Below are 24,834 nucleotides of genomic sequence, written 5' to 3' on the forward strand. Positions count from 1 at the left end.
CTATTTGCTTTTCTATACACTGATAGTGAACTGTAAGAAAGAGAAAGCAACAGTCCTGTTTGAAATTGCATCAAAAACAAAATCCCTAGGAATAAACTTAACCAATGAGATGAAAGACCTATATTCTGAAAACTATGAAATGCTGATGAAGGAAGTTGAAGATGATAGAAAGAAATGGAAAGATATCCATGGATTGGAAGAATTAACACTGTTAAAATGTCTATACTCCCCCAGGCAATTTATAGGTTCAAAATGATCCTCATCAACATACCAGTGGCATTTTTCACAGAACTAGAACAAATAATCCTAAAATTTATACACAACCAAAAAAGATCCCAGATAACCAAAGCAGTCTCGAGGAAAAAGCAAAGCTGGACAGTCACACTCCCTGACTTCAGACTATGCTATAAAACTACAGTAATCAAAACACCACGGTGCTGGCAAAAAACAGCCACAGAGATCAATGGAACAGAATAGAGTCCCCAGACATAAACCCATATACCTATGGTCAGTTAATCTGTGACAAAAGAGGCAAAGACATACAATGGGGAAAAGATCGTCTCTTCAATAAGTGGTACTGGAAAAACTGGGCAGCTACATGTAAAAAGATGAAAATAGAACATTTTCTCACAACATATAAAAAATTAAACTCAAAATGGATTAAAGATATAAGATCAGAAACCATAAAAGTCCTATAAGAAAACATAGGCAAAAAAAAAAAAAGAACACTCTTTGACACAAGTCATAGTAGTATTTGCATCTGTCACCTCTCAATGGGCTTCCCAACTGGTGTTAGTGGTAAAGAACCCACAAAAGCAAAAATAAATGAGACCTAAATAAAACTTTCAGTGTTAATGCTCATGCACAGCAAAGGAAACCATCAAAAAACAATAAGACCACCTGCTGAATGGGAGAAAATACTCGCAAATGATATGACCAGTAAACCAAATTATATAAACAGCTCATACAACTCAACATCAAAAACAAAAACAAACTGATTATAAAATGGGCAGAATACTTGAACAGACATTTCTCCAAAGAAAACATACAGATGGCCAACAGGTACATGAAAAGCCGCTCAGCATTGCTAATCATCAGGGAAATGCAAATCAAGATCACCATGACAAATGTTGGTGAGAATGTGAGAAAAGGGAACCCCCAATGGTCATGTATGGATGTGAGAGTTGGACTGTGAAGAAAGCTGAGCGCCAAAGAATTGATGCTTTTGAACTGTGGTGTTGGAGAAGACTCTTGAGAGTCCCTTGGACTGCAAGGAGATCCAACCAATCCATTCTGAAGATCAGCCCTGGGATTTCTTTGGAGGGAATGATGCTGAAGCTGAAACTCCAGTACTTCGGCCACCTCATGCGAAGAGTCGACTCATTGGCAAAGACTGATGCTGGGAGGGATTGGGGGCAGGAGAAGAGGGGATGACAGAAGATGAGATGGCTGGATGGCATCACTGACTCGATGGATGTGAGTCTGAGTGGACTCCGGGAATTGTTGATGGACAGGGAGGCCTGGCGTGCTGCGATTCATGGGGTCACAGAGTTGGACATGACTGAGCGACTGAACTGAACTCAACTGTACATTTGTAGTGGGAATGTAAACTGGTTCAGCCATTGTGGCAAACAATATGGAGTTTCTTCAAAAAATTAAAAATAGAACTACCATATGATCCAGTAATTCCACTTCTGGGTATATTGCCAAAGAGAAAGAAAACACGGATTCCAAAAGATACATGCACCCGATACTCATAGCAGCATTGTTTATAGTAGTCAAGATATGGAAGCAACATGTGTCCATTAACAGATGAATCAATAAAGAAGATGTGATACATATATATGATGGAATATTACTCAGCCACTTAAAAGAATGGAATATTACCATTTGTATGCTTAGTGAAATAAGTCAGAGAAAGATAAATGTACAACGTGTTATCACTTATATGTGGAATCTAAAAAATAAAGCAAATGATTAAATATAACAAGAAACAAATTCACAGCTACAAAGAACAAACTAGTGATTACCACTGGGGAGAAGGATGGGCAAGACATGGGTAGATACAAACTACTATGTGTAAAACAAACTATAAGAATATACATGCATGCTAAGTTGCTTCAGTTGTGTCTAAGGATTCTTAGCGACCCTATGGACTCTACCCTACCAGGCTCCTCTGTCCATGGGGTTCTCCAGGCAAGACTACTGGGTTGCCATGCCCTTCTCCAGGGGATCTTCCCAACTCAGGGATCGAACCCATGTATCTCATGTCTCCTGCATTGGCAGGGGGCTTCTTGACCACTGATACTACCTGAGAAGACACAAGAATATACATTACAGGGAATGTAGCCAATATTTTATAGTAACTTTAAATGGAGTATAAGCTATGAAAATATAGAATCAATGTATACCTGAAACTCAGAAGAAATGGAGTAGCCATCATGGTCTACAAAAGAGTCCGAAATGCAGTACTTGGATGCAGTCTCAAAAACAACAGAATGATCTCTGTTCGTTTCCAAGGCAAACCATTCAATATCACAGTAATCCAAGTCTATGCTCCAACCAGTAACGCTGAAGAAGCTGACGTTGAACAGTTCTATGAAGACCTACAAGACCTCTTAGAACTAACACCCAAAAAAGATGTCCTTTTCATTATAGGGGACTGGAATGCAAAAGTAGGAAGTCAAGAAACACATGGAGTAACAGGCAAATTTGGCCTTGGAATACACAGTGAAGCAGGGCAAAGACAATAGAGTTTTGCTAAGAAAATGCACTGGTCATAACAAACACCCTCTTCTAACAACACAAGAGAAGACTCTATACATGGACATCACTAGATGGTCAACACTGAAATCAGATTGATTATGTTCTTTGCAGCCAAAGATGGAGAAGCTCTATACAGTCAGCAAAAACAAGACAGGGAGCTGACTGTGGCTCAGACCATGAACTCCTTATTGCCAAATTCAGACTGAAATTGAAGAAAGTAGGGAAAACCACTAGACCATTCAGGTATGACCTAAATCAAATCCCTTATGATTATACAGTGGAAGTGAGAAATAGATTTAAGGGCCTATATCTGATAGATAGAGTGCGTAATGAACTATGGAATGAGGTTCATGACATTGTACAGGAGACAGGGATCAAGACCATCCCCATGGAAAAGAAATGCAAAAAAGCAAAATGGCTGTCTGGGGAGGCCTTACAAATAGCTGTGAAAAGAAGAGAAGTGAACAGCAAAGGAGAAAAGGAAAGATAGAAACATCTGAATGCAGAGTTCCAAAGAATAGAAAGAAGAGATAAGAAAGCCTTCTTTAGCGATCAGTGCAAAGAAATAGAGGAAAACAACAGAATGGTAAAGACTAGAGATCTCTTCAAGAAAATGAGAGATAACAAGGGAACATTTCATGCAAAGATGGGCTCGATAAAGGACAGAAATGGTATGGACCTAACAGAAGCAGAAGATATTAAGAAGAGATGGCAAGAATACACAGAAGAACTGTACAAAAAAGATCTTCACGACCCAGATAATCACGATGGTGTGATCACTGACCTAGAGCCAGACATCCTGGAATGTGAAGTCAAGTGGGCCTTAGAAAGCATCACTACGAACAAAGTTAGTGGAGGTGATGGAATTCCAGTTGAGCTATTCCAAATCCTGAAAGATGATGCTGTGAAAGTGCTGCATTCAATATGCCAGCAAATTTGGAAAACTCAGCAGTGGCCACAGGACTGGAAAAGGTCAGTTTTCATTCCAATCCTAAAGAAAGGCAATGCCAAAGAATGCTCAAACTACCGCACAATTGCACTCATCTCACACGCTAGTAAAGTAATTCTCAAAATTCTCCAAGCCAGGCTTCAGCAATATGTGAACCGTGGACTTCCAGATGTTCAAGCTGGTTTTAGAAAAGGCAGAGGAACCAGAGATCAAATTGCCAACATCCACTGGATCATGGAAAAAGCAAGACAGTTCCAGAAAGCATCTATTTCTGCTTTATTGACTATGCCAAAGCCTTTGACTGTGTGGATCACAATAAACTGTGGAAAATTCTGAAAGAGATGGGAATACCAGACCACCTGACCTGCCTCTTGTGAAATCTGTATGCAGGTCAGGACGCAACAGTTAGAAGTGGACATGGAACAACAGACTGGTTCCAAATAGGAAAAGGAGTACGTCAAGGCTGTATATTGTCACCCTGCTTATATAACTTGTATGCAGAGTACATCATGAGAAACGCTGGACTGGAAGAAGCACAAGCTGGAATCAAGATTGCCAGAAGAAATATCATAACGTCAGATATGCAGATGATACCACCCTTATGGCAGAAAGTGAAGAGGAACTAAAAAGCCTCTTGATGAAAGTTAAAGAGAAGAGTGAAAAAGTTGTCTTAAAATCAACATTCAGAAAATGAAGATCATGACATCCGGTCCCATCACTTCATGGGAAATAGATGGGGAAAACAGTGGAAACAGTGTCAGACTTCATTTTTTGGGGCTCCAAAATCACTGCAGATGGTGACTGCAGCCATGAAATTAAAAGACGCTTACTCCTTGGAAGGAAAGTTATGACCAACCTAGATAGCATATTCAAAAGCAGAGACATTACTTTGCCAACAAAGGTTTGTCTAGTCAAGGCTATGGTTTTCCTATGGTCATGTATGGATGTGAGAGTTGGACTGTGAAGAAGGCTGAGCGCCGAATTGATGCTTTTGAACTGTGGTGTTGGAGAAGACCCTTGAGAGTCCCATGGACTGCAAGGAGATCCAACCAGTCCATTCTGAAGGAGATCAGCCCTGGGATTTCTTTGGAAGGAATGAGGCTAAAGCTGAAACTCCAGTACTGTGGCCGCCTCATGCGAAGAGTTGACTCATTGGAAAAGACTCTGATGCTGGGAGGGATTGGGGGCAGGAGGAGAAGGGGACGACAGAGGATGAGATGGCTGGATGGCATCACTGACTCGATGGACGTGAGTCTGGGTGAACTCCGGGAGTTGGTAATGGACAGGGAGGCCTGGCGTGCTGCGATTCATGGGGTCGCAAAGAGTTGGACACGACTGAGCGACTGATTGATCTGATCTGATCTGATACCTGAAACTAATATAATACTGTAAATCAACTATACTTCAATTTAAAGAAAATTTTTAAAACCTTTTTTGTAAATCTGTATGATATTAATCCCTCTTTTAAACACTTCTCTCTCCTTTCTCTAATTATACTTCTGTATACTATTCCCTTCTCAGCATTCCTCCAGACTACATCCTTCCTCTTCTCTGAAATTTAATACCTTCGTCCCTAAAATTCATGTTTGATGGATATATGTTAGCACTCATCTGTTAATAATGAAGTAATATATGAGCATTAAAAGTGGTCTTGCCCCTTTTAAGGCAGTTTGTGCTTTTATGTGTATATGTATGTAAACTTTATCATTTATGCTTTGCATGCTCTCAGTAAATCCATTGTAAGAATTATCCAGAAAGAGGGAGAGGAACACAACTTTGGAATTAAAAGCAAACCAAGCATTAAATAAACCTGCAGGCCAAAAAATAAAAAGAATTCTGTTTGATCTTTGAGCCAACTCACATTATTCTTCTGATTATGGAAGGTTACTATTCTTTTTCAAAATAATTTGGAAATATGTGGAATAATGTTAACTGCCTTTAAAAGTGTTTGCTCTAGACTCAGGTTTTAAATTTAGCCTTGTCAGGATGTCTCATCATGGCTCCTCTACAGTCGTTAAGAGACTTCATGTTGAAGAAAACTATTTGCTGTATTATATTCATTATTTTTATTTAATACCAAGTTGACAAAAACAGTGTATAATAAATTTGTTATTTTAGTTGGCTAGATAATGCGATCATTTATATTTTCTCTACAGTAGTGTCAAAAATTATATTCAAGCAAAAAAATCCTTTTAAAAGACATTTTTCTGCTTTAAATGGAAATAATGTAACTAAATTTTTTAAATTATATAAAAGTTGGAGAAGAACTTTTTTCAGTTCTTTTTGTGAACTGATTTTCCTTTTTTATATTTGTCCCATAGGACAGATCTATTCAGAAATGATCCACAACTTACTTCGCCCGGTTCTGCAAAGCAAGGACTGTAACTTGGTTCGATATAATGTCATCAATGCGTTGCCCAATACAGCTGATTCACTCATTGGCAGAGCTGCACATATAGCTGTTCTGGATTCAGAAATATTTTTAGAGAAATTCTTTCTGGTTGCTGCCCTCAAATATTTCCAATAGAATTAAAAACATTGGTAGAGACTTGACAATTACCTCATTCAACAATGATTTAGATAATCTATTATAATAAACTATAGATGCTGATAAGTTCTAAGAAATATTTATACCTTTTTATATGGAAGATAATTTATATCATCCATGTTTAGAGCTTTTTAAACATCAACTTTACTTTCTAGGTAATGTGCCTGTGCAATATTTTTTAATTTCATCTTTTTACTTTTCTATTACTTTTTCATATATTTTGCTACATAAGTATTTCAGTGAAACTTTAAGCCCATATGTATGTATGATTGTTTTATTATTGGCTTTCCACATTCTTTACATCAGACACATCATATTAAAGGCCATTATTGCTAGAATCACTCCCAAATCACTGCAGATGGTGACTGCAGCCATGTAAAAGACGCTTGCACCTTGGAAGAAAAGCTATGACCAATCTAGATAGCGTATTAAAAAGCAGAGACATTATTTTGGTGACAAAGGTCCATCTAGTCAAAACTACGGTTTTTCCAGTAGTCAGGTATAGATGTGAGAGTTGGACAATAAAGAAAACTCAGCACCGAAGAATTGATGCTTTTGAACTGTGGTGTTGGAGAAGACTCTTGAGAGTCCCTTGGACTGCAAGGAGATCCAGTCAGTCCATCCTAAAGGAGATCATTCCTGGGTGTTCGTTGGAAGGACTGATGCTAAAGCTGAAACTCCAATATTTTTGCCACCTCATGCGAAGAGCTGACTCCTTGGAAAAGACCCTGATGCTAGGAAAAATTGAAGGGAGGCGGAGAAGGGGACGACAGAAGATGAGATGGTTGGATGGCATCACTGACTCGACGTGCTAGACAGGGAAGCTCTGGGAGTTCGTGATAGACAGGGAAGACTGGTGTGCCATAGTGCATCGGGTCACAGAGTCAGACACAACTGAGTGATTGAACTGAACTGAATTGCTAGAATAGCATGGGATTTTAAATTTTCTAGTATGGGGGTATTATTTAGTTAGTCATAAATTTTACTTTTAACATTTTAGTATGTTTAACTGGAAATAAAATTATGGCTGCTAAAATATATTTTTTGAAATCAACTATTTTGCCCTCTCAAACTGGGTAGTTCATATATGACAATGTTATAAAAGTTTTCTATAAAAAGTTATTATTACTGTTGCTAGTAAACATCTGCCATGCCTATTAAAATATATTTTCTACAGGTGATTTCAACATTATTTCTCATATTGACTTTTATTACTGGAACTTTTCATGTTCATGTTAGCAGCATCTAGAGATTTTTTGAATGTTTGAATGCCCTCTGCCTTGGTTTGGTTGGAATTTTGCTAAATTTGGTAATGTTGCTTGAACTTTCTGAGTACATTTCTTTAACTTTTTCATGGACTTCCTTGTATGTACATAATAATTAAATGTTGAAATTTATGAAATACTTTTATGAATTTAGATAATTTTTAAATATTGCTAAAATTTGTTGAACTAAAGAGTAATGTAAATACAATAATTCATGGAACAAAATAATTAACTTTACATGTTTGGTGACACAGATGCAAATGTTTTGATATATGGAGATGTTAAGTCTCTTGACTTTACTCAAGGTGCTGAATAGCATTAAATTCACTATTTTCCTTTCCTGTTTTACTTGTGAAAATAACAATGCACTAAGGATAATAGAAGGTCTATTTGCATTTACCAGTTGTGATAGAAGGCTTTTGTAAATATGTATTGTAAATTTGATGCATGTTTATTTTTAGCATTGTGTTATTGCCTCTGCTGCTAATAAATGAACAAATGACTATCTGGAGGACAGCTAAAACACTCGCTTATTTTCAGAATACTAGAGGTGTATTTTTATTTATAATTGGATAGACTATATTAATTAACTTTATAGGACAGTGTGATTGTGTAACTTATACCTTTGTGAACTATTTTTATAATTTATATCATTTGCATATGTTAAAACATATTTCATTATGCTCCATAATTGTTTTTTTAAAAACAGATGAAAATTTTTGAATTGAGTAAGCAATAATATACCAAGTGCATTATAACTGGAAAATGTAAATGCATTATTCACCCTGTATTTTTGCTACACACATTTTTTCATCTTCACATTCCTTGGTCCTGAGTTTAAAATACCATACTTTTTTCTTGTATTTCTTTTCATTTCTTATTTTTAACTAAAAGAAGTTTCACTTATGAGTTTGAATAATCTTCTGGGTTTATCAAAGTATTCATGCTTATTCATAATCATACTATTGTTTTTAAGGGAAAATTGCTCTTTATGATCATGGTTGGTTGATTGGATGTTTGTTGTTTTAATACAGTTTTAAAAACATATCAGTGATCATGGTTTCCAGTCCAATAGATTTAACTTCTGATTTACTAGAGAAACTGTTATACACTATTCACCTTCAAATTCAGAGTGCAGGGGTGGGGCAATGATCATCCGAAACAGTGTAGTTGACTCTTAGAGAACGAATCTCATTAAACTGTATATCAGTTAGAATTCTGGGTTGTAAACAACAAAAACCATTGTGATTAACTTCAGCAGAAAAAGAATTTATTGGAAAATATAGGTAGTTCACAAAATTGACAGAAAGACTGGAAAACCACTCTTAGATAACAGGTAGAAACCAAGGAAGTGAGGTGACCAAAATTATATCCAAGTTCCCACTCCAGAGGAGCTAGAGGTTTGTGTATATTTCTGCTGGCAGGGATTCCTCTAAAAACTGGATTACATCTGCTGCTTTGCATCACTCATTCCAGATTCAGTCTCATGAACGTGTGATTGACATGCTGTCCTGTGCCAGCACTCAAGCTGCCAGGCACCCACCCAGGTGAGTATATCAGGCTTTCTCAGCCTCTGCAGCAGAAGAAGATGGGACCATTTCTTCTGCCAGAATTCAGAAATGGGTGTGATGACTGAGCCCAAATAGAAAAACACAGCACGTCCACTACAGTCCACTTCTTTGCCTTTCCAGCATCACAAATATTGTACTCACACATTTTTACAAATGGTTCCTCCTAACCTAATACTGTTAACACCCCTGTCCAGTTTCAGGTCCAGGATCTTGGTGTTCTGTCCATTTCTCCACTGGTTCTGTAATGATCTTGCCTCAGTAATGTGCAGCCACAGAGAAAAATATGACTTCATCACCCACCCCACAACGCACAATGAGAGAAAAGAAGTTATTAACAGTATAAGCACATGCATGAGCCAGTGAGGAAAAAAATAACAACTAGAGCAGTGCTTTGCAAGTTTCCTTGGTGAATTCCATAGGGGCTCCACAACAGACCAGCTGAAGTGTAATCTTCTCCAGGGCAGGATTTGAGGAGCAGCGTGTTTTATGTCCCAAAGCTCTCCAATTTCAAAGCAAAACCATGGTAAATACAGCCCTCAGTTCTGCCACTGGTCATGAGGCTAGATGGTTATGAGCTGTCACCACTGCCTCTTATTCCCTGTTTGCTTTCTGTTCAGCCAGCACCTCAGCTGATAAGATTTCTTTACCCAAAGATCTGAGACTTAGGTGATCTTGCCTCTACATGCTTGCAATAGTCTACTTAATGTTTACAGTTCAACATGATATTGTGAACAGGTACTCCAGGAGATGAGGTCCTCCAAGTTCTAGACAGTCCCTACTCCCCTTTCTCCTGTGGTCATAGGGCCCATCACTACAGCTAGCACCTTAACCACTTCTTCTAACCCCTTACCCAGTTGATCAGTCACTAAGTCATGTCAGACTTTGTGTCCCCATGGACTGCAGCATGCCAGGCTTCCCTGTCCACTATCTCCCAGGAGTTTGCTCAAACTCATTTCCGTTGAGTCAGTGATGCCATCCAACCATCTCATCCTCTGTCGTCCCCTTCTCTTCCTGCCTTCAATCTTCCCCCAACATCAGGGTCTTTTCCAGTGAGTCAGCTCTTTGCATCAGATGGCCGAAATACTGGAGCTTCAACTTCAGCATCAGTCCTTCCAATGAATATTCAGGGTTTCCTTTACGATTGACTGGTTTGATCTCCTTGCAGTCCAAGGAACTCTCAAGAATCTTCTCCAGCATCATCATTTGAAAGCATCAATTTTTCAGCACTCAGCATTCTTTATGATCCAATTCTCACATCTGTACATGACTACTGGAAAACCATAGCTTTGACTATATGGACCTTTGTGGGCAAAGGGATGTCTCTGCTTTTTAATATGCTGTCTAGGTTTGTCACGGAGAAGGCAATGGCACCCCACTCCAGTACTCTTGTCTGGAAAATCCCATGGATGGAGGAGCCTGGAAGGCTGCAGTCCATGGGGTCGCTGAAGTTGGACACGACTGAGCAACTTCACTTTCACTTTTCACTTTCATGCACTGGGGAAGGAAATGGCAACCCACTCCAGTGTTCTTGCCTGGAGAATCCCAGGGACGGGGGAGCCTGGTGGGCTGCCGTCTATGGGGTCGCATAGAGTCGGACACGACTGAAGCGACTTAGCAGCAGCAGCAGCAGGTTTTTCATGGCTTTCCTTCCAACAAGCAAGTGTCTTTTAATTTCATGGCTGCAGTCACCATCTGCAGTGATTTTGGAGCCAAGAAAATAAAATCTGCCACTGTTTCCATTTTTACCCCATTTATTTGCCATGATGAGCTAAGAATGACCAGTTGGCAATCCCAACTTCCAACTCAGAGAAAACACTGTATCCCCTTATACTCCACACCGGGCACAAAAACTGGCATACCAGCAGAACCTAGAATCATGGAGATGGATGATGAGCAGTGAGGGTCTGAGACTGTCTTACTTGCCGTCTTGCTGGCTGCAGTTCCGTGGATGTTTGAGGGCAGGAGACTCCTGGGTCAGAGACAAGAAACTTGATTACAGCAAAGTCGTGGCCAAAGTGTCAGCACATTCACAGCAGTTTCTAGAACCTCAGTTCCCACAGCGATGTGGAGGGCCAGGTGGCACGTGTACACCCAGTGCAGGTCCAGGACCAAGCATGTTGGGTTGCATTAAGGGAGAAGAATCCAGGGCTGAGACCCAAGCCATTTAAAAAAACAAAAAACTTTTTATTGGAGTTGACACACAATGTTGTATTAGTTTTATGTGTATAGCAAAGTGAATCAGTTATATACTCAATTTTATTTTTTTTAGATTCTATTCCCATATAGGCCATTATAGGGTATTGAGTCGACTTCACTGTGCCTTATATTTTTCTCATATTTGAGTAATATTCCATTGTATACACACCATTTCTCCTTTATCCATTCTTCTGTTGCTGGGCATTTAGGTTGCTTCCACATCCTATCTACTGTAAATAGTGCTGTAGTGAACACTGGGGGTGCACCTGTCATTTCCAATTATGGTTTTTTCTGGATATATGTCCAGGAGTGGGATTGCTGGGTCACATGGTAATTCTGTTGTTTTTTAAGGAACCTCCACACTGTTCTTCATAGTGGATGTACCAATTTATATTCCCACTATCAGTGTAGGATTGTTGCCTTTTCTCCACATCCTCGCCAGTATTTATTGTCAATTTTTTGATGATGGCCATTCTGATCAGTGTGAGGTGATATCTCACTGTAGTTTTGATTTTCACCTATGATTTTTCTGGAAACACAGAAGACCCTGAATAGCCAAACCAATCTTGAGAAAGAAAAATGGGAGCTGGAGGAATCAGACTCCCTGACTTCAGATAGTCTGAAGCTGTAGCTACAAAGCTACAGTAATCAACACAGTATGGTACTGACACAAAAACAAACCCATAGATCAATGAAATAGATGTGGAAGTCCAAAGATAAACCCATGTACTCTGGTACCTTATCTATTACAAAGGAGGCAAGAATATGCAATGAAAAAAAGGCAATCTCTTCAATTAGTGGTGCTAGGAAAACTGGACAGTTATATATAAAATAATGAAATTAGAACCACACCATGCACAAAAGCAAATTTAAATGGATTAAAAGCCTGGATGTAAAGCCAGGCAATACAAAACTCTTAGAAAAAAACACAGGCAGAACACTCTGACATAAATCGCAGGAGGAGCTTTTTTGACCCACCTCCTCAATTAATGAAAATAAAAATTTAAAAATGGGATCTACTTAAAAACTTTTGCACAGCAGAGGAAACCATAAAAATACAACCCTCAGATTGAAGAAAATATTTGCAAATCAACTGACAAGAGATTAATATCCAAAAATACAAACACCTCCCTCATGCAGCTCAATATCAAAAAACCAAAAAAGCCCCACAAATAACCCAACCAAAACATAGGCACAAAATCTAGACACTTCTCCAAAGAAGACACATAGATGGACCAAAACAGCACATGAAAAGATGTTCAACATCACTAATTATTAGAGAAAAGCAACCCAGGGCTATTTTTTACCTAGCAGCACACAATCCAGTTCTTTGCCCCAGGAGAGCAGCAGTTAAATGGTAGTAATGCTGTGGTTGCCTTGATCTACTTAGATGCCCATGTGACCATCTACAGAAACTGCCCTGCCAGGCAATGAAGCTGCAGTTGGCACGCTCAGCAATAATACGCAGGAATGCTTGACCCATGGAAGTCTGTGTCTTCCCACAGTTGTCAGATGTCACAGCAAGGTAACAGTCCCTCTGCTACTCTTTGGACACTGTTACTCTGTCAACATGAGAGCTGTCACTGAACACTGTTAATTCATTTGAAGCATATGCCAGATCCTTTAGGACATGATCCGAAAGTATTTTTCTCACATGGGGCTGTCCTACAAGACCAGTTGCTTCTGGGTTGATGGGATATGTGATGAAGCCGATTTATCCCACAGGCCTCTGTACCCACAGTCATCAGTGAGTTCTTTGGTGAGAAGCAATGTTGTAAGGGAGGCTACATAAAGTGTATGGAATGTAAGGTATTCAGTAAGTCCACAGGTGAAGTGAAGTGCATAAAAGAAGCACAAGTCAGGCATAACAATCCAAACCCAGAATAATTGTTTATTCCTATACAGCAAATTGCTGCCTCCTCCATTATAGATGTAGGAGACCTGGGTTCAATCCCTGGGTTGGGAAGATTCCCTGGAGAAGGGAAAGGCTACCCACTCCAGTATTCTGGCCTGGAGAATTCCATGGACTATATAGTCCATGGGGTTGCAAAGAGTCTGACACGACTGAGCAAATTTCACTTCACTCATAGTAGAGTCACTTGTAATCAGAGCCACCACTTACGCTGTTTCAGACTGTATCAGGATTGGGTTGGTCTCTGCAAGTAGTGGTGCTAGCCCATCAGAGTTGGCAAGGGTGAAACTATGTTAACACTACAGGCATGTCTCCATGCCACTGTGGCTGCCTTGTCAGGGACGCACTAAACAAGCACAGCTGTGGTGAGGGGCAGAGACTGACAGATGCCTACAGAGTTGTGGTAACCAGCCTCTAAAAAGCCCTTCAGCGATCCCCATCTGCTGGCATTCTCCTCTGGTGTAATCCCCTTTCTCTGACATAGGCTGGGTTTGCTGGTTCACTGCTAATCAAGAATTCAGCAAAAGTGATAGGTTGTCACTTCTGAAGTGAGATTACAAAGGGACTGTGCCTTCCATCTCCAGCAGTCTCCACCGTTCTCCTGCTTGTTCATGGACACTCAGCTGCCATGTTGTAAGATGACTTCTGGAGAAGCCCATATAGTGCAGAACTGAGAAAGGTCTTCAGTCCAAAAGCCACAAAGAACTAATACCTGCCAATAATCAGGTGGGTGAGCTCGGGAGCCGATCCTCCCCTAGTCAAGCCTCCATGTGAGACACGAACCGAGTTCACAGCTTGACTGCAATCTCATTTAATACCTAGAGCCAGAGGCACCCTGGATCCTGGATTTAGGAGGCACAAAAGGGGTGAGAGAATAGATGTTTATTGTTTTAAGCCACAAAATGTTGGTATGTTAGGCAGCAATAGATAACCTACAGTAATCTTGTTCTCTAGTCAAAGCTTTGGTTTTTCCAGCAGCCATGTATGGATGTGAGAGTTGGACCATAAAGAAAGCTCAGTGCTAAAGAATTGATGCTTTTGAACTGTGGTGTTGGAGAAGACTCTTGAGGGTCCCTTGGACTGCAGGGAGATCAAACCAGTCAACTCTAAAGGAGATCAGTGCTGAGTGTTCATTGGAAGGACTGATGCTGAAACTCCAGTACTTTTACTACCTGATGTGAAGAACCGACTCCTTGGAAAAGACTCTGATGCTGGGAAAGACAAGGTGGGAGAAGGGGAGGAAAGAAGATGAGATGGTGGGATGGCACCACAGACTGTATGGACCTCAGTTTGAGCAAGCTCCAGGATTGGTGATAGACATGGAAGCCTGGCAAAGAGTTGGACATGACTGAGCAACTGAACTGAATCTTGTTCTAATTAAAAGCTCTGTTGCAACAGGACCCTTCTTTTGAGCATTCAGTGGGACCCAAATGTTATGCTTTGACGTCATTTGGAGATGTCCTAATTCCAAAAAAAGTATCACAAAACCTTTACATTTTCCCAGTCCCTCACCACTTGATTTCAGTGCCCACGAAATGATGTATATCTTTATCTCAAGTTCTATCTCCTTCCAGGCAAAGATAATGCCCTTCCCTCTGGGAGGATTTATTTTTATTTGTTTTGTCTCTGCTGTTCCTCAAAGCACCTGTAAAATGCTCAAAATACCAAAGCAGTCATTTTCCAGCTGGTCAGTATATTGGGCAAAGCCCTCTGTAATCTAGCTTTGCGTTGTTTCCTTGATCAAGTGGTCACATGGAACTCATTATCAAGCTGTAAATATGAACTAAGGGTGAAAAGGTGTGTGTGCAACCTACCAAGCTACTTGTTAATGAAAACTACTGGGGTTTTGGCTTTGGGCCTTTCTGAAAATACCACTTCCTCCTGGTGAAAGGAGTCCTTATCTAGGAGAAACATATCTCCGGTTCAGAGAACTCAGATTCTGCAGCCACGTGACATTACTTGGTCAGACATTACTAGGGTCCAGTTCAGTTCAGTTCAGTCACTCAGTCGTGTCCAACTCTTTGCGACCCATGGACTGCAGCATGCCAGGCCTCCCTGTCCATCACCAACTCCCCGAGCTTACTCAAACTCATGTCCATTGAGTCGGTGATGCCATCCAACCATCTCATCCTCTGTCATCCCCCTTTCTTCCTGCCTTCAATCTTTCCCAGCATCAGGGTCTTTTCAAATGAGTCAGTTCCTCACATCAGGTGGCCAAAGTGTTGGAGTTTCAGCTTCAGCATCAGTCCTTCCAATGAATATTCAGGACTGATTTCCTTTAGGATGGACTGGTTGGATCGTCTTGCTGTCCAAAGGACTCTCAAGAACACCACAGTTCAAAAGCATCAATTCTCTGAAGCTTAGCTTTGTTTATAGTCCAACTCTCACATCCATACATTGGAAAAAACATAGCCTTGACTAGACGGACCTTTGTTGGCAAAGTAATGGGCCCAAGAGCAAGGCAAAAACTTTGCTAAAAAAAAAAAAAAAATCAAAGGGACTCCACTGTAATTCTGTTTAGACTTCCACAGGTCCCATGAAGCCTCCTGCCCTGCCATACATTCTGCGAACGTCACTGGAACTGCTGGACCAGGAACGCAGATGCACAGTTCTACCTCCCTGCGGGCACCCCACTCCAGTACTCTTGTCTGGAAAATCCCATGGACGGAGGGGCCTGGTGGGCTGCAGTCCATGGGGTCGCTAGGAGTCGGACACGACTGAGCGACTTCCCTTTCACTTTTCACTTTCATGCATTGGAGAAGGAAATGGCAACCCACTCCAGTGTTCTTGCCTGGAGAATCCCAGGGAAGGGGGAGCCTTGTGGGCTGCCGTCTATAGGGTCGAACAGAGTCGGACACGACTGAAGCGACTTAGCAGCAGCAGCAGCTGGACCAGATGAGAGCCTTCTGCTCGGTGCTGCACTCAAACTGCATCTTCCAGTCCACCCGGAAAGTGGGTGCGAGTTCACTGAACAAGCAGACATGTAAAAAAGAGAGAGAACTGAGGGGAAAGAAACCTATTGCACGAGCTAAAGAGTAGCACTTGCCCGATCTTTGTGGCCTGGACCAGCGAGCTCCCAAGAGACCTTCACCTTCAAGTTGAGGCGAAGCAAATGGATTAAGATGAACAAACGAAGGCATGCCTCCGTTTGAGGGGATCCACCTTCACCCACGATTTGAGGTTTTCATCAACATGGGGTTCAGGGTAGTTTGGGTTGTTCTTCAAGAGAAGGCTGAGCTGTTCCACTTTTTCTTGCAGACCGCCCAGTGCCGGAGCGCGGATTTCTGGGGTGGCGTCGGGTCGGGCGCGCTTGGCCCCACGTTAGCTTTTGGAGAAGGGAATGGCAATGCACTCCAGTATTCTTGCCTGGAGAATTCCATGGACGGAGAAGCCTGGCAAGCTGCAGTTCACGGGGTTGCAACGAGTCGGTCACGACTGAATGACTGCAGAGAGGCCAGCTCCGCGCCGGAGAGAGCCCCGCCCCCTCAGGCCCCGCCCCCGTACCGCAGGCCCCGCCCCAGTCGCGGGGCGGGCCGGGACTACGCGACCCGCGAACACCTCAGGGCAGGCAGTTGCGGACGCCGCGGGAGCGGACGCCATGGCTGCGTTAGGACTCGCTTCGTTGCTGGGCCGCGTCCCGGCTACAGCGTGGAGAGCGGCAAGTAAGGCGCCCCGGCCTGGGGCCGAGGTCGCGGGCAGGGTCGCGAAGGCCCAAGCACCGAGAGAAACGCGTCCGGCCGGGCGGCGGTGTGCTGCCGTCTCTGGGGCCCTCGGGACCGCAGAGCCTCCCTGGCCATCGGACTCGTGCGCGGGCAGGTCCTTCCCGCCCGGGCTCAGATGGAACCCGAGCGGCACGGTCACAAGTCCCGCCCGGCCGCAGGCCTGCTTTCCGCCGGCCGCCGCTCTGGCCACCAAGGCGGAGCGGAAGTTCCGGGTCCTGGAGGGCGCGCTAGTGCGCGTGCACGGTGCGAAAAGTGGGCCCTGAGGCAGTGCACGCGTCGTGTACCTAGGGTATTTACATTGGAAAGGATTTATGGCAGTTTGCAGTACAAAATACGGAAAAGCACTGAATTTTGGAAAAGTAGGCCAAGGCAAATAAGTATAATAAAAATTAGATGAAGCCAGGAGACTATTAAAGTATGCATGCTTTCAGTAAAAAAGACATTTTTTTTAAAGCCTTTTTTGTTGGAAATTTTTCTCGATATATGTTACAACCTTAACCCACAGAATATTCTAAGCATAGTTTTAATTTAGGACATCCTGGAGAAGTTGAAAGTTGAAAACAGTTCCAGCCGGCATCCTAAAGGGCCCAAGATGTTTGTTTTCATACATATATATATATAGTTTGTTTTCATTTATATATAGCTTGTTTTCATTTCTTTCATCATTTCTCCCCCAGACATACTGCTTTTTGTTTTGTATTTTTTTCAGACTAAACTTTTTACTCTGTATTGGTGTGTAGCGTATTAACAATGCTGTGGTAATGTCAGGTGAGCAGGAAAGGGACCCAGCCATACATGTACATGTATCCAGTCTCTCTCCAACCACCTGCTCCTGCCCCATCCAGGCTAGCACATAACATTAAATAGAGTTCGATGGGCTATACAATGGGTCTTTGGTTATCCATTTTGAATATAGTAATGTGTACATGACCCAGACATACCACTTGTTGATTGTAAAAATTGTAAATGGTCCGGAAATGAATAATATGGAAAGTAAAATCCCCCTTGCTATACAAACCTCAAAGTAATAACTGTATACAATTTTGCTCTGTGTTTATTCAACATCCCTTTTTCACTGAGGTTAAAAGCTCAACAATGAAATGTTTCATATCAAAAACTTATACAACATATATGAGTTAAGAAGCAAAGCCAACATTTATGAACCCATTCTCCAGTTTAAGAAATAGAATGTTTCCATTGCCAAGCTGTGTGCTGCTTCCTGATGCAGTTGTGTAACTTTATAGAAATGACTTCATGCCTTTTGTATTTGTTTTACCATTTTTTCAAACAACATTGTTCTGAAATCCATCCATATTGTTATGTGATGTTGTAATTAGTAAATGGTGAAAATGTATCATACCTTTAGGGGGTTTCCCAGGTGGCTCAGTGGTAAAGAATCCACCTGCCAAACAGGAGATGTGGGTTCCATCCTTGGGTGGGGGAAATCCCCAGGAGAAGGACATGGCAGCGCACTCTAGTATTCTTGCCTGGGAGATCCCATGGACAGAGGAGCCTGGCAGTCCCTGGGGTCACAAGAGAGTCGGACACAACTTAGCAATTAAACACACACACATCATACTTTTTTCCTTTCCCCCTCTCAGTGGACATTGTGTAATTCGGGAAGCACCAGATTTGGCTGCCACACATCTGTGGGTGCGCTTGCACAAGAGGTTGAATTCCTGGAATGTATGGTAAAGACCTGTTCAGTTTTACAATGTGATGCCAAATCATAAAGGCATTTTTCATTCCTACTGGCAATTAATACTTCTGCCAGCAGTATATCAGAGTTTCTATTGCTCCAAATACTTGCCAACATCTGATAGCATCAGAAAATTTAATTTTTGTCTGTGTGTAGGGTGTTGAAATAGTATTTCATTATGATTTTGCATTTCTCTGGTTAGAGAAATGAAACATCTTTTCAAAAGTTTTTTTTTATTTTTCTGGTGAAATATATCTTCATTTTATTGGGATTGTTTGTCTTTCTTATCTATATTCTTTACATATATTTGACCTCTATGCCTTTTTTAAGTTGCATAAGTGTGGCAAATAGCTCTGTTTGAGGATGGCAGGAATGACAAGTGCTTACTGAACTGAGAAGGCATCTTGAGACTGAAAAAGCGAGGCAGGGAGGTTCATATAATCAGTGGGTCAGTTTATCATAGGGTGACTTATAGGCTGGGATCAGGCAGACAGCCATCAGGAACCATTAGCAGCTGTACTTCACACTGCCAAGGGGCCAGTGGGACAGTTTTATAGTTAACCTAGGGTGTGAAGGTATGTGGGCTTCCCTGGTAGCTCAGCTGGTAAAGAACCCGCTTGCAATGCAGGGGACCCTGGTTCAATTCATGGGTTGGGAAATTTCCCTGGAAAAGGGATAGGCTACCCACTTGAGTAGTAACCCACTTGGGCCTCCCTGGTGGCTCAGATAGTAAAAAATCTGCCCACAATGTGGGAGACCTGGGTTTGATTTCTGGGTTGGGAAGATCTGAAGAAGGGGATGGCTACCCACTCCAGTAGTCTTGCCTGGAGAATCCCTATGGACAGAGGAGCCATGGGGTCAGAAAGAGGACACGACTGAGCAATTAAGCACAGCACAGCAGCATATGAAGGTAGAAGGTGTTGTGGTGGCTGGGAATATGTCAGCTAAGGTTTTCATCCTTGTTTAAGGGGACTAACAGTTTAGAGGTTACCTGATCCTAATGATTATTTAACAGTATCTATTAACTGCTGAGCCCTTGACAACAGAGAGCAATTTACCCCATACAGTCCTGGGTAGGGTCGGCGGAAAGACTGGAGGAACTATGTAGCCCAAGATGATGTCACTTAAGATATCAGCTGTATAAGCTAGGTTGTGAGCTGTTTTTGTCACTCTTATGGTGTCTTTCTAAAAAAATTATCTTCAGAGCTTCCCTAGTGCTCAGTGGTGAAGAATTAGCCTGCCAGTGCAGGAGACACAGGTTCGATCCCTGGTCCAGGAAGATCCCAAATGCTATAGAGCAGCTAAGCCTGTGCACCACAGCTTTTGAGCCTGTGCCCAAGGGCCAGTGAACTCAACCACTGAGCCCATGTGCCACAATTGTTGAAGTCCATGCACCCTGTGCTCACCAACAGGAGAAGGCTCTGCAGTGATACGCCTCTGCACCACAACTAAAGAGTAGCCCCTACTTGCTGCAACTAGACAAAAGCCCAAATAGCAAGAAGACCCAGCGCAGCCAAAAATAAAATTTAAAATTATCTTCAGCAGAAGATAGAATAAAATTATGAATCCGATTGTACAATTACAGAGCTTCAAAGGAAAGGTATCTTTTGGTAAACAAATTTATAATGCTATCTTCTTGTCTTGATACTTTTGTTTATTATCAGTGCTTTGTAGTCTTCTGAAAGAAAGCCTTCCCAACCCTAAGGTCATAAAGATATTCTCTCTCCTATATTTTCTCCTTAAAGGTCTATAGTTTAGCTTTTTTGTATTGAACTCTTTATTCCAGGAATTTATTTTCATGCATGGCGTGAAGCAGAAAACTGATTTCACTTTTTTCTCCTGTCAGTAACCAGTTGTCCCGTGTCTGTTATGTTGGACTTCCCCCCACAACCTGATGAAATGCAGCTGTCTTACATATGCATGGACACCTGGGTTTATTTCTAGGCTCTCTTTTCCGTGTCATTGATCTGTTTGTTCCTGTGATGTAATACCTATCTTAATATCCATACTTTTGTAACAACTCAATATTTAGTAGGGTAAGTCCTTTCATGTTGTTTTTCAGAAGTGTCTTGGCTATTCTTGGATATCTGCTTCCATATAAAATTCTTTTTAAAAAGTTTCTGCTGGAATTTGGTTACAACTGCTCAGTATTTTCTAAGATTATTATTTTCTAATTGCTGCTTATGTATGGAAACGCAGTTGACTTTATTGATTTTGTATCTGGTAACCTGGGTAAATTACTTTATTAATTTCAATAATTTATTTGCAGATTTTGGTGGGGTGGTGCTGGGTAGACACAAATATTGCCTGCAAATAATGAAAGTCTATTTCTCCCTTTCCAATCTTTATATCTTTTTATTTTCTCTTGTTTTTCGGTTCTTGGTTAGGTTTTTCAGTACATACACTGTTGACTAGAAGCGGTGATAGGCATACTTATCTTGTTCATAATTATAAAGGGAATATGTTCATATTTTAACATGCAACATTAGCTGTAGATGTGCCCTTTATTAGGTTAATGAAGTTTCTTGTCAGTTTCTAGAAGGATTGGGGTTTTGTTTATTTGTTTATGTAGTTATCTGTTTTTTTAAGACAAAAGAAATCTTGAAAAATTCACTTTTCTTCATCTTGTTTTTAATTCATTTTTCTTGTTTAATACAGTGGGTTGGTGAATTACAGATTTTTCTGTGCTAATTAACTCGGATTCCTAGAAAATATTCAGATGTATCCGGATGATTATGTTATTATAATATTGGGTGTGGTGTGCTGATATTGTGTTCAAAAACTGCCCTGTAGTTTTCTTCTCTTAAAATTTCCTTTGCTGGTTTTGAAATTAAAGTTATTCTAGCCTGTTACAATGAATTCAAGAGTATTTTAGTCCTTTTCTTTAAGATTGAAATAAGCCATTCCTTGAGTGTTTGTTACAGTTTACATGGAAAACTATCTGGACCTGCCCTTTGGTGTGAGGTAGGATTTTAAATCTGGAAAAGACTCTGATGCTGGGAGGGATTGGGGGCAGGAGGAGAAGGGGGACGACAGAGGATGAGATGGCTGGATGGCGTCACTGACTCGATGGACGTGAGTCTGAGTGAACTCCGGGAGTTGGTGATGGACAGGGAGGCCTAGCGTGCTGTGATTCATGGGGTCGCAAAGAGTCGGACACGACTGAATGACTGAACTGAACTGAACTGAAGATTTTAAATTACTAGTTTAATTTCTGTAATGATTATTGTGGTTTTTTTTATCAGATTTTCTCTTCTTAATTAAGTTTTGATGAATTTTCCTGGGAAAGTGTTCATTTTGTATACTTTAAATATATAGGCATGAAGTTCTAACTTTTGCTCTATGTGGGCTATGTGAGCTTCCCAGGTGGCGCTTTTGGTTAACAGATTTGTAATGTTATCTTCTTGTTTTGATACTTTTGTTTATTATCAGTAGTCTTCTGTAAGAAAGCCTTCCCAACCCTAAGGTTATAAAGATATTCTCCTATATTTTCTCCTTAAAGGTCTATCAGTAGATGCACAGTTTTCTAATGCCTTTTTCCATGACTACAATACCACCTGTTTTATACTCAGTTCAGTTCAGTTGCTCAGTCATGTCTGACTCTTTGCGACTCCATGAATCGCAGCACGCCAGGCCTCCCTGTCCATTACCAACTCCCGGCGTTCACCCAGACTCAGGTCCATCAAGTCAGTGATGCCATCCAGCCATCTCATCCTCTGTCGTCCCCTTTTCCTCCTGCCCCCAATCCCTCCCAGCATCAGAGTCTTTTCCAATGAGTCAACTCTTCGCATGAGGTGGCCACAGTACTGGAGTTTCAGCTTTAACCTCATTCCTTCCAAAGAAATCCCAGGGCTGATCTCCTTCAGAATGGACTGGTTGGATCTCCTTGCAGTCCAAGGGACTCTCAAGAGTCTTCTCCAACACCACAGTTCAAAAGCATCAATTCTTGGGCGCTCAGCCTTCTTCACAGTCCAACTCTCACATCCATACATGACCACAGGAAAAACCATAGCCTTGACTAGACGAACCTTTGTTGGCAAAGTAGTGTCTCTGCTTTTGAATATGCTATCTAGGTTGGTCATAACTTTCCTTCCAAGGAGTAAGCATCTTTTAATTTCATAGCTGCAGTCACCATCTGCAGTGATTTTGGAGCCCCCAAAACTAAAATCTGACACTGTTTCCACTGTTTCCCCATCTATTTCCCATGAAGTGATGGGGCGGATGCCATGATCTTTGTTTTCTGAATGTTGAGCTTTAAGACAACTTTTTCACTCTCCACTTTCACTTTCATCAAGAGGCTTTTGAGTTCCTCTTCACTTTCTGCCATAAGGGTGGTATCATCTGCATATCTGACGTTATTGATATTTCTCCCGGCAATCTTGACTCCAGCTTGTGCTTCTTCCAATCCAGTGTTTCTCATGATATACTCTGCATACAAGTTAAATAAGCAGGGTGACAATATACAGCCTTGACGAACTCCTTTTCCTATTTGGAACCAGTCTGTTGTTCCATGTTCGGTTCTAACTGTTGCTTCCTGACCTGCATACAAATTTCTCAAGAGGCAGGTCCGGTGGTCTGGTATTCCCATCTCTTTCAGGATTTTCCACAGTTTATTGTGATCCACACAGTCAAAGGCTTTGGCATAGTCAATAAAGCAGAAATAGATGTTTTTCTAGAACTCTCTTGCTTTTTCCATGATCCAGCGGATGTTGGCAATTTGATCTCTGGTTCCTCTGCCTTTTCTAAAACCAGCTTGAACATCTGGAAGTTCACAGTTCACATATTGCTGAAGCCTGGCTTGGAGAATTTTGAGCATTACTTTACTAGCATGTGAGATGAGTGCAATTGTGCGGTAGTTTGAGCATTCTTTGGCATTGCCTTTCTTTGGGATTGGAATGAAAACTGACCTTTTCCAGTCCTGTGGCCACTTCTGAGTTTTCCAAGTTTGCTGGCATATTGAGTGCAGCACTTTTACAGCATCATCTTTCAGGATTTGAAATAGCTCCACTGGAATTCCATCACCTCCACTAACTTTGTTCGTAGTGATGCTTTCTAAGGCCCACATGACTTCACATTCCAGGATGTCTGGCTCTAGGTCAGTGATCACACCATCATGATTATCCGGGTCGTGAAGATCTGTTTTGTACAGGTCTTCTGTGTATTCTTGTCATCTCTTCTTAATATCTTCTGCTTCTGTTAGGTCCATACCATTTCTGTCCTTTATCGAGCCCATCTTTGCATGAAATGTTCCCTTGGTATCTCTCATTTTCTTGAAGAGATCTCTAGTCTTTCCCATTCTCTTGTTTTCCTCTATTTTTTTGCATTGATTGCTGAGGAAGGCTTTCTTATCTCTTCTTGCTATTGTTTGGAACTCTGCATTCGGATGCTTATATCTTTCCTTTTCTCCTTTGCTTTTTGCTTCTCTTCTGTTCACAGCTATTTGTAAGGCCTCCCCAGACAGCCATTTTGCTTTTTTGCATTTCTTTTCCATGGGGATGGTCTTGATCCCTGTCTCCTGTACAATGTCACGAACCTCATTCCATAGTTCATGCACTCTATCTATCAGATATAGGCCCTTAAATCTATTTCTCACTTCCACTGTATAATCATAAGGGATTTGATTTAGGTCATACCTGAATGGTCTAGTGGTTTTCCCTACTTTCTTCAATATCAGTCTGAATTTGGCAATAAGGAGTTCATGGTCTGAGCCACAGTCAGCTCCCTGTCTTGTTTTTGCTGACTGTATAGAGCTTCTCCATCTTTGGCTGCAAAGAATATAATCAGTCTGATTTCAGTGTTGACCATCTGGTGATGTCCATGTATAGAGTCTTCTCTTGTGTTGTTGGAAGAGGGTGTTATGACCAGTGCATTTTCTTAGCAAAACTCTATTAGTCTTTGCCTTGCTTCATTCCGTATTCCAAGGCCAAATTTGCCTGTTACTCCCAGGTGTCTCTTGACTTCCTGCTTTTGCATTCCAGTCCCCTATAATGAAAAGGACATCTTTTTTGGGTGTTAGTTCTAAAAGGTCTTGTAGGTCTTCATAGAACTGTTCAACTTCAGCTTCTTCAGCATCACTGGTTGAGGCGTAGACTTGGATTACTGTGATATTGAATGGTTTGCCTTGGAAACGAAGAGAGATCATTCTGTCGTTTTTGAGATTGCATCCAAGTACTGCATTTCGGACTCTTTTGTTGACCATAATGGCT

The 24,834-nt window shown here is 41.4% G+C and overlaps 2 protein-coding genes across 6 annotated transcripts in view; both read left to right on the forward strand.

Moving 5' to 3' along the window:
* Window positions 1–8,044, forward strand: part of FAM135A (family with sequence similarity 135 member A) — a 154,432-nt gene extending 146,388 nt beyond the window's left edge. For all 4 annotated transcript variants that reach the window (XM_070376171.1, XM_070376172.1, XM_070376173.1 and 1 more), the window contains one exon: window positions 6,037–8,044. In XM_070376171.1, coding sequence (XP_070232272.1) covers window positions 6,037–6,242 — 206 coding nt within the window. In that variant the 3' untranslated portion in view covers window positions 6,243–8,044. The remainder of the gene's footprint in view (window positions 1–6,036) is intronic.
* Window positions 8,045–16,631: 8,587 nt separating this feature from the next.
* Window positions 16,632–24,834, forward strand: part of SDHAF4 (succinate dehydrogenase complex assembly factor 4) — a 47,797-nt gene continuing 39,594 nt past the window's right edge. For both annotated transcript variants that reach the window (XM_070376176.1, XM_070376175.1), the window contains exon 1: window positions 16,632–16,869. In XM_070376176.1, coding sequence (XP_070232277.1) covers window positions 16,647–16,869 — 223 coding nt within the window. In that variant the 5' untranslated portion in view covers window positions 16,632–16,646. The remainder of the gene's footprint in view (window positions 16,870–24,834) is intronic.

The sequence above is a fragment of the Bos mutus genome, chromosome 9, assembly GCF_027580195.1.
Source record: "Bos mutus isolate GX-2022 chromosome 9, NWIPB_WYAK_1.1, whole genome shotgun sequence".
NCBI lineage: Eukaryota > Metazoa > Chordata > Mammalia > Artiodactyla > Bovidae > Bos > Bos mutus.